Source organism: Opisthorchis viverrini (genome assembly GCF_000715545.1).
Source record: "Opisthorchis viverrini unplaced genomic scaffold opera_v5_26, whole genome shotgun sequence".
NCBI lineage: Eukaryota > Metazoa > Platyhelminthes > Trematoda > Opisthorchiida > Opisthorchiidae > Opisthorchis > Opisthorchis viverrini.
Window position 1 is genome coordinate 1,321,231 of NW_008751683.1, and position 11,086 is coordinate 1,332,316.

General features: G+C 45.2%; 1 protein-coding gene across 1 annotated transcript in view; it reads right to left on the minus strand.

Annotated features, from left to right (window-relative positions):
- Positions 1 to 11,086, minus strand: part of T265_02282 (hypothetical protein) — a gene marked incomplete at both ends in the record, with an annotated part of 104,314 nt that overhangs the window by 12,895 nt on the left and 80,333 nt on the right. Inside the window, 4 exons of the mRNA XM_009166486.1 lie at positions 2,823 to 2,863; positions 3,873 to 3,921; positions 5,957 to 6,628; positions 6,713 to 7,321. Coding sequence (XP_009164750.1) covers positions 2,823 to 2,863; positions 3,873 to 3,921; positions 5,957 to 6,628; positions 6,713 to 7,321 — 1,371 coding nt within the window. The remainder of the gene's footprint in view (positions 1 to 2,822; positions 2,864 to 3,872; positions 3,922 to 5,956; positions 6,629 to 6,712; positions 7,322 to 11,086) is intronic.

An 11,086-nucleotide genomic window follows, 5' to 3' on the forward strand; every position in this document is an offset into this window, starting at 1 on the left:
GGGGATAAAATACGGTCTGCCTACCTGATGAAGGTGACAAGATGGAAACTTCATTCGTTTCATTTCTACTGCATGTTCAATCGCGGACCGACTACGGTAGACGCTCTATGAAAACCGGGGGAATGGTAGACAGTTTAACCTGGTGGAAAGATAAGTTTCAGTACACCCCAAGAATAAATATCAACTGCGTATTTGGTCCCATGACAGTTTTGCTCTGTGGAAACCCTTCGGACTATCAACCATGGTTTCCACCTTGGCCGACCAATGACGTTAACTACCTATGGACCATGAAAGAATAAATCAAGAAGCCAACTGCTTATTCTCTATGGCAGTCAAACACTTCGTACACATCCTTGCACAAAATATTTCAGACTCCGATCAGCGACATATCGCGGTTGCACGAGCGTTCGGTTGTTCCTCATATGACCACAAAGCAAGCGCAGCCTGGTTGCTCGTCGATAAACAACGGCACAAACCTGTCCCAAAAACCACACAATAAAAACAAGCAAAAAAGCGGATCCAATGCTAACCCACCTGAGGCGCACATAGATTTGAACGCTAAGTCAACCTTGATAAATAGAGATAGCACAAACGCGACTGACATATGTTAGCCGCTAGGTCTTTTTATCAAGAGCATATAAGTTACCAGTAATTAAACCTGGAAGACGATTCACATAAACAGCATCCAGGGTTTTCGTGAGCCTTACGTAATGCGATTCATGATACCCAGCTAATGAGTATGGCACCGCCCTTATACTGATGAAAAATCGAGTATTGAGAGCTGGGAGCAGACCTCTTAAGACAAAATAATACCAATGAAGACAGAAGAATATCTACGAGGACTTATGATTAAAATATGGCTAGAAAGGAATGTCACTGTGCCCGCCTCAAAATAGTGATCCCCTTCGGAGGGTTTCCTTTTGGGGGAATTACTACACGCCGAAAAGTTTGTATGACACCAAAGCATTTGAGAGTTGCACTGTCGACGAGGCCGGAGAAGAAAGTAACATTCAATTTCCTCTCATCCGTCGCGAAAGTAGAACATGTGCACAGTTGAAGTAAAGAGAAACGGCAGAGGAGAAAGGCACAACGGTCTACGTAAGATGATGCGGTGGAACCATCAATCAGTTAGAAATAAGATACAAACCACTACTTCTCTGCTAAAAGTACTGATCTTTGTGTCCTAATTAGGATGGCGTGAGGGAAATCCCGATACCTAGGGACATAGAAGTGACCGTCCATCACATGGCGTACCACCGATGAAGTTGGAGTGCCTGTTTTGTGTGGTCTGCTGGTCACTGTGTACTTGTTATTGAGCCCGTCCCAGTAATACGTTAAGCGTACGCTATGCTGATCGCTCGGTCCTGTCGATAAAGCTGTTACCCAAGTTGCGAGTAAACCAACAGTGAACATGAAAGGCAGATTGGTTAAATAGTGCAATTCTTCTGGTGATTTGAATGAATGTGGGAAAGCTTCGGCCTGAGGTTGGTCGTGTAATCACCTTCAAGCGACCAGAACAGCAGTATGTCTTCGCTGGCTTTCATGTGGAGGGATTCAGCGGACGGCTTAAATTTGTTGCTTGGCGCGATTGGTCTCATGGCATACTTGTTCTCTGTCCTCAGCGGTAAGCCGGCCTACGGCACAGATCTTAATAGTTCAGTGGCATGGTGTTGATCCGCTCGGCGAGCTTGGCAATCGGCTGGCAAACATTTCAACACCAACACAGGCGACATCATTCGTGCCCGGTTGGGTTGGTGGCGTCCTTATGGAAGCTAGTTTAGATGTGTTTGATGAGAACATCTGCGGTACAGCGAACCGATCGGGCGTAAAGAAAGCTAACCCACCAGCGGACTCGTCTGATGACGCGCAAGGCTTGGGAATGGATATCATGGAACTAGTAGGAAAGCAGATCGAACTATTCGCCGGACACAAGAAAATTAGAGGGATCGCGAAAAAGATGTGCCAGAGGGCTCATCAAAGGGTTTGCCTATTTCGGCCAAGAACTGTCATCCAGGACAGAGCTTCGTGGCTGGCCCATTGTAACAACGTCGGTTCGCGTACAAAGGGACTGTTCAAAGTCAAAATGGATTTCTGCGTAACTACTACGACAAACTCTCTGAGGAATTCAACCACAGAAGACGACCTGATATCCCGATAGATAATTGGTCAAAAATCTCACGCAAAGGAACGCTGGTGGACAACGAATTGAGACAACAGCCTGTTAGGTTTGACATAAGAATTCTGGAGTAGACGGTACCCACGACCCATGAAACAGTATAGACGGTAGTACACTAAAAAAAGAATGAAATAAGGGGCGGTAAAAATTCTTCTGACGTAAAATACCCCCCATACACACTGTTGAATTTTCTTCGAACAGACCACTTCCGATCAAACTGTTCAGACGGGCTCTTCAGAGGGGCACAGAAATATTAGCAAGAATATCGATAACGAGACTCAAGAAGGAAGTCATAAACAACCTGGTAAGAGGCGAGATACGTCCGTGCAGATTAAGTAATGTTCACTACATGCAACCTGTCCAGCTTAGTCAAATATGTCATTGTGTTACTAAGGTATCAACTGTTTTCGATAGGGAAAATAAATACACTGCGGGTGCACTGCGCGAATCATAATACCGAACTGAAAGCAGTGGCTGTACTATTAGTAGTTCAGCACCGCCCCCTAAAGATGACTTGTTCCCCTTTTATTAGGAATTTCCATGTATGCGCAGCGAATAGAACGACGTGACTGTTAAACAGAAACATGAGGATCAGTAAAACAAAGGTGGCCTCATACGGCAGTTGCAGTTATAGAACATCACTCACCACTTGTTCGAATGCTGGATTTACGGCGAACAGATGGCATGCTGGAGTGAAGAGGAAAGGATAACAAAAGGTCAGAGAAGATGGAAACCAACAAACCGAAACCGAGATGAACAACAGATGGATCAGCAAGTGATCAGTGGCACCCACCAAGAGTGGATTTTAAGCGGTCCCACAAGGGGGTGTTTTTCGGAGCCGGAAACAACTTATGGTGCAACGAAGAACAGCCACAAGCGAAGCGTCTGTTTATTAATTAGGATCACCGTACGAACTCATTTCCATAAAGTATTCAGATTGAGCAAGTTTTGGAAGGAGCAAGGAACACAGAAACGGCGACGGAAGAGTTTCGCCAACCCTGGTTTGGATAAGAATGAATCAATCTAGGTGGAATTTACTAGAACAGGTATCTAAACATGCAAATAAGCAGTGTGAACAAAAGCAGAAGGGATGCATGGGTGAGTCCAGGTATTCTGTGTTCCTAAGTAGAGTAGGCTTATAGCAATAATGCTTATTTTACGGGGCTAGCCTAGTAAAAACTCAAGAAGGTGATCAAAAAGGTTACCCGGTGGTAGGAAAAACTCCTTGTACATTGGGGCACAGTGTAACCTCATGACATCATTAAAAATGGATCATGTGACAGTTCAGGACAAAAATGTACAGCCACCCTGACTGTATTGGGAAGGTAGAGTCTTCCACAACGATCGAACTTATACTGAATGACACCTTGATTAATACCCACCGACACACGTGATTAGAACCACTTCGTTCTGCCCAATTCCAGTTTTCCCCAGCGTCCACACACACGTAGCAGCCAACAAAGTGTTGTTTGCATCGTTCTAACGTCTCGATATGTGGCACACATGTCGCACACTGTTAGCGCGAATCCATCGTGCCAATTTTACTTCAAAAAAGTGACGGCAATCGAAACAGAAGATTCAGGGTAGATACAGTGACAGATTAAAGACAAACACTGGTAACCGGATCATAATTGAGACTGATCAAATTCATGCCAATGATAGGACGGTCATTCAAGGAAAAGTTGCAAAAACTTACCGGACAAAGTTTGAATCTCGCACGCTGGATTTACCAGTGGTTCCAGGGCCTGTGAAGGGAGAGAAATGTACAAGTCAACAACGGAAGCTAATCAGGCAAGTTAGAGCGGACCGAGTATCGTACAAATGAATGGTTTGGTCACCGGGTGCCGAGGGTTTCGGTTATCAACTTTGGGAGCCTAAAGACCAAGTAACTAAGCTTAATACATTATTAGTTGGCGGTATGAAAAAAGTAAGATGAAAATAGATGATGCAGTTGTACCACCCTTTCAGTGCCTAGCTGCCATGAAGCAAGAAGGCTGAGATGCTACCAAATTGCCCAAGGTTAGAACGGGGCACTCGAGATGCAGAGACCGGGGTCGAACCTTCGACCGTCCAATCAACAAGTTCGCGCCTTGGCCATTGAGTCAACTCGGAAGGTACGAGTGGGTGAGGCAATGTGTACGGGAATACCAACAACCAGCGTAATTAAACACCGTCACGGCAATACTGCATGATAAACTGTTTCTACGGTGAAAGCGTACCGACGAAGTTGCAGATGGTGTACACTGAGCCAACAAATTTGGTGAATGTTCAGAACTAACAAAACAAAACTATCCGGCTGTTCAGAAGGAAACGCAGCAGATAGTCGCTCCTAGACTTTTGTCATATTTGTAATTATGTGTTATGGGAATATCCACCGTATTGTTGAAGCTGGCTGTGTTATACAATGCCTATTATAACCAGCTGTTGTCACCGAATTTGTCATTCGGAATTCTCGCATTCTGAGTAGGTCTTTTACTTTGTTAAACCACTGAGAGTCACATGAATATGTCGTGAAAGTAGGCTGTGACACCTTTTTATGATAATCCCTTAGGAAAATGAGTACGCACATTTTGTCTAGCCAGATATCGATCCTCAGGAAGGGCCTGATAATGGCCGATTCGACCAGATGTTTACGAGAAACGTGGGAGCGATTCCTGAAGATCTCCGTTAAATGCAGACTTCCGCCCTTATCGTAACTAACCAATCAGACGCTGATGAGGTTGCCTATCAGTCTGCGTTTGCTATCGACGACTGAAATTGCAAGTCCATAGCTTGAAAATTATCAGGCCCACTTCGAAGAGAGACAGGCTAGCTAATTATCGTTGGCCAGCTGGGGTCCAAAGTCAATAATTGATTGAAACAGCGATCTCACCAAAATGGGTCCAAAGTCAATTGATTGAAACAGCGATCTCACCAAAATCTATAATCCAAACCGAGTGTACGGCTTTCCATACTTGGTCAACGGATATATGCGTGTGGGTGAGTGGGGGAGAGCATGAGGTCGACTTCCCTATTTCAACGTGATCCCAGAGAAAAACAGTCATTGGGCAGATGAACTTTTCTAGAACCCATCAATTTTAGACTAAAGCCGTTAACGTTCAAGTCAAACAACTAAATTTTAAAATATGAGCTACAACATGAAAGATGGAAGTCATGGGTTTAAGACAACTTTGACATCATTGCACTGGATAAGGTTATCTGCATGGTCCACCACAAGTAAAGCTGTACTATTTGAAGAGTCTAGAAAAGTCTGGAGCCAAGAAAACTGCTGCAACGCAAACATGAAGTGATTGACTCCTATCGGGAATGTTCCGGGTCCAATAGTGTCCCAGGAAACGTCCCATACTGACTGAGAGTCTATTATAATCACTTCAGTCGATTTTCATGGATTCTCTGCTTCAACTTCCAAAGGTACCAATCCCAGATTAGAAATAGTTCCCGAGAGAACGCCAAAAAAACTGCTACACAAATGACGACAGCTGTCTAAAGACAAACAGCACGCACGGATTATCCGAGTTACTATGGCATATGCTTCGGAAGAGAGCTGAGTTTCCAGCAAACTGACAGAAATTATCCAAGAAGTCAGCAAATACATTCGGCCTAATATACTAGTTGTTGGTGGTGGCGAAGACTTTTAGTTGCCAACATTGACATATCAGTCAAGGTAGGCAGACCATTCTTAGTTTATTTACCCACAGACCAAAATGTTAGCAGTTAATTAAAACACGGTAAGGAATAGTAGTAAATAAGACAGGCTGGTGACGGAATAAACGGCACTACCTGCAACAGACTGATGGCGTTGTGGATTGTTTGGCGGATTTGATGAATTCACACTCGGGGCGGCGGCCAAAACCACAGAAGTCTTATTAGATTCCGGTGTTCTGTTGCGTTTTGTGTTTTTTAACGCCGACGCAGAGCTCACCGAACCACTGGACGATCCAGACCCTACTTCACGGTCATATACATCACTAACGGAATTCGAATCATCTGAGCTGGATGAAGAACTTGAATGTGAACGAGTTGAGTCATTGTACGAGGTCTTCGACTCCCGACGATCAGTCGGTTTGGAGCGGTTACGACAAAAAGGCAAGTTCTTTCGGCTCTCACACGACGCAAAAGGTTCCTCTTCATCCCGCGCTAGTGGGGCGGTGGTCCCCGAACTACGAAGTGGTGGCTGCGTACTGCGTTGAACACTGTAAATGGTGGAAGTGTTGGCTGGACCAGGACCCCGAGCAGGAGTTGCCGAAGGTCCATTAGCCAACACCAAATGAGCGGTGGTCACTGCAGTGGGGTGGACGGTGATAACAGATGGTTGTTGGGTGGACGGAGGGATTTGGTGTAAGGGAAAATCCGGAGGAGGAGCTTGAGAAGGAGGTGGAGGACTGGATGAAGGAGAGCGTTGGGAATCGGCAGTGTTACTCGAGTTGTTACTCACTATGTTGGTGACCGTTGCTAGGAAAGGAAAGAAAAAAACGATAAACAAGCAGAAACAATTGATAAATAGCGGTTTAATAAAAACGCCACGTATAACCTCACCAGATGAAGGGATGGAGGTTCTCGGTTCACATGTTGTTGCTGACCGGCGCACTGTCGGATGTGGACGACTAGATGCTTGGACTGAGTTGACTGCACTTGACACCGATGTGTCGTTTGAAGATGAGGCAGTAGCTGTCACAGAAGAGGAAACTGAAGAAACGGACTGCTGAGTCGTTCTTGTGATAGCACCCTTCCCGAAGGATAACTGTTCCTGAAGTGTCCGAGCAGTAAACGAGGCTGCGGCTCGAGAAAACAATCCTTCATCTGGTGTTCTTCTACTATGAGCGGTGTTGTGGCTGTTGTACTGATTTTGTGTAGAGGGCAGTGCGCTGGCCGGGCGAGAGGGATGGTGTAGAGAGCTCCCAGGAGTGACTGATGCCGGGACAGGTTGGGCAGTTCCATTGAGTGAAAAGTCTCCTTGTCGACTGTCCAACTTGTTACCCAGACGGCTGGTGCTGTGATTAGCGTTTCCCAGCCCAGGCAATCGTCCGTGAACTTTGGGGTCGTAACGCCCTAGTAATATATAAGTGGCTGTGATATTGTTGAAGCGTTGCTGAGTTAGGGCTTCTTGAATCTCGCCCGGTTTGAATCCCATACGAACCATCGTTTCTGTGAGAAAAAACGGATGGGAAAACCGACGCACCAATAAAAATACCTGGGTAAGAACCCAATCGAAATCCGGTTAGTACCTGCATAGATTCGAGTCCAGAAAAAAACAAACTACACAAAATACAGCCAATTCCGTTAACACACATTGATTGAGGGTAAAAATATAGCGTACAGAAATCAGGAACTCCTAAACCAAGGCGCGGTGCACGTAGGCCGTTTAGAGTGCAACCATCGTAACAGACAAGCGCACAACCAAGCGGTCAGCCGTCCTAGTTTCAGACATGGGCTCGGACCGGAAAAGCGTCACGTGAATTTGTTGTGGCATTAATGGAAGTGTTACGATCAACTGTTGCGAGCGAGGGGTAAAGATGGAGGTGACTTCTGTGTCCGACGGCATGAAACCATCGCGGTGGGGAACAAGTTTCAGTGAACGAAAAGACCAAAGAATGGCAACGTTACCTTGATCACCTGTGATGAACCTCATTAAGCATCGTCACGTGCGACATCAAGTGATTCCTCAACAACTTCGGACGCGAAGAATGGATAGTAGCGCAAGTCGCGATTCGATTATGGCGACAGCGTAATTGTGTAGACTGTTGATGCCGAACCGGCCATCTCAGTAATGGCGCATGTGCCTTACAAACTAACCCCAAATACAATTTTGATTCGGCCTCAGCCCTTTAGGATGCAGTGATGACGCTGTAGCTTTCTACCGAAATGTTTACTGTCCGAACGCGCTCTGGTATTTTCACTGATCAGTCTGAAAAGGTTGTCCAGCCTCGTCTCGGTTGCACGGTACGTCTGGAAATGGGGACGCAGCTGAGCAAGTTATCAACCCCTACGGTTCAAGGGTTGATGCATTAGCTCGTAACACACCTACTAGAATCCATTCAGCTTCCACTATTCGAATACTCCCGTCTAGGCTGAGACAACCTGTTTTTATTCCATTTTTAATGTTCTGAAAAGCCTACTGAGGCAGTGAAATACACATAGTTTGGGAAACTGGGGAGCAGTAATCTCGCAAGCACTCTATAAACCCGTAAGAAGCACCCTGGTAGGCCAGTCACGAGCAAGAAACTACTGTCAGTCTGAGTGCCTGGTTCAGAGATGACTTTAGCGCGCGGAGGGTTATGCAGGTACTCATACTGTTAGATCAATGACTCACTGAGGTGAATTACCAAAAACTTGGTCAGACAACATCCCAAAAATAAGATTGGCGGATGATTTGCACCAGTTCACCGGCGAGAAATCTATCCGAATGGCATGACAATTGATATTGCTTTTTAATTTGCGTTCGATCAGCGATACAGTTGGAATCCGAGGTCTGTTGGTGTTATGGGATGAGAAAAGGCAACTGACACTGCCTCCCCCTAACATACTGGACGTTGTGAGTTCCGATTCAATTCACTACCGAGAGGACCTCTCAAACCTAGATATGACCGGCTTCCAAACCGGCTACTTTTTCAGCTGATTATTAACGGTCTGGTGTAGGTAACTGCGGGATTGATAGCATCTGAACTCATATCACTCGTTCGAAGTGCCTCACTATCCCGGAGCGATCATCCTGGTGAGCCCACACAAAAGACGAGAAAGCAGTGGACTCAAGTTTCGCAGTGAATAATACCTTTGTCGTTCCGGAATTTGTATCTCGTCAATAGAAACTCGATTAGCAACTCAATGTATTTCGCCACTGAATTTTCTTATTTCTTTTCGCTTCCGTTAAAATTGAAACAGGTACTTTCAGACCGGTTGTTCACCAAACTTAGGATCAAGTCTGGTATGATGTATATGAAATTCCTGAACCATAAGCAATATGCGTCAAATATTAATCAGTTCTGTCCAAAACGGGTGCAAAAATTGATACATTACAGGGTAGGCGGCACGATTTATTAGTCGTCTCTAAAACGCAAGCATTTTGTGTACATTTCATTAAAGTACGCAGACGATTATGCCCTCATCTACAAAGTCCGTGCTCCGTTCATCCATAGTTCAGTTATACACACGCCTTGTAATTATGCCCTACACATATTCGAACAGGTATACTTTCGTACGTGTGCGAAGTAGCATAACCGAATATCCCAGAGGGAAACAACGATTCTGTTGATCAGGCACCAAGGATCGAGCTACATCTCAATGACATATAATTGTTTCTAGTTGCCACTGATAAACGACACTGACCACTATTGTCCAATCTAATCCACAGCAAGTGATGTATAATTGTCACAAAAATGAAAACCTAAACCATAAGAGATGCCCCACTGTGACTTTGGATGTTGAGTTCCTCCGCCTACTTCTGTACGCTCAGCTGTAGCACCCTTTCGGTTCCTAGCTGCCGTGCCACCCAAAGGAAGCACGAGAGATGGGATAATGCCAAGTTGTCCAAGTCTAGACAGGAGAAGTCGAAAGACAGAGGTCGGGTTCGAGCCAAGGACCTTCCAGTCAGTAAATTCGCGCACAAACCACTGAGCCATCTCGCCCCACCCCATCCCGCCCCACAGGAAAAGACCTTGTATTTTATGTAAATGTGAACTAGCTAATGGAACGTCTTTATCTAAACACGGACGACGTCAGATCACTTGCCTCATATTCCAGTTGTTGGTTATTCAGTTAACTACATCACATTGCTTTACAGAATTTGCAGTAACTGATAGGTTGTCATGATACATCGCACAGTGCCAGCAAGTATGGCACCAATTTAGCAAATTTAGTCGCAGTGCTTCGGCCGCTATTTCCGATACCTATGACAGTATATGTAATTTCTACACCAATCAACAGTAAGGAGGATTTGTATGCTAGCTACCGGTTTGCTCAAATGAACGACTGTTGCTCAGTTCGGGAGCGAGGCTAAACAATGGACGCTACTCATGATGAGAAACACGGAAGCTGTGACCCTAATTTATCAGACAATATCGCACACATTGAGTGCATTCGATGACGTTTGGTGCCCACTCGGTTTTGTTCGTACCCCACTAAGGTTGACCGAAATTTCAGTGTTTCCGGCGCTGTTTAACATCCGGACCACACTCTGCAACGATGACAGACAAGAAACTGTCGACGAACACAACATATATCACCAGTTCACTAACACGTAAGAATCACTTTTAGAGCAGTAGTTCAGCGGTACCCAAGTGGGCGCTGCTCACAAAACGGATCACTACAAAGAGTCGATAGTGACTGAACAGAGTCATTCACACAAAACGTCCCAGTTCAGTATATAACTCGGAATTTAACTCGCTGCGTGTTAGAGAGTGGCAACAAAACACATTTGTGATTCAACGGTTCCCAGTTCAACAGTTCGTCCATTACACTGGATTTAACGGCCACTGGAAATTAAACGACCAACCATAGTGAACAGGGACGCATGTTTTTCGCACAGCACGAAATTTCGCGGCAGACGGGAAAACTGTCGAAAACCAAATTCGCTGGTAAGAAAAAGCGAACCGGTGAATTCCCAGAGAAAATTGTGACGGTCCCCACAAGTGCGTTTGTTAGGTCGGCATTTTTTGTCAAGTCGATCAAGCTAGACAAGACAACATTAATATAGCATTTGCTTCAGTCATGCAAAGCTAAGTGACTCGGTTGACAGTTGTCACTGAAGAGCAGGGGATGCTACATACCTAAAAAGGCTGGTTAACCAGAGTGGCAAACAAGAAGTGACCCGGAGATGCAAAATGTAGGGACAGCCAACGTCATTCAATAACTGTGAGTGCCCTCCTTTAATTTATTTCTGAATAATGTTAGAGGCTTAAATTAAATATATATATA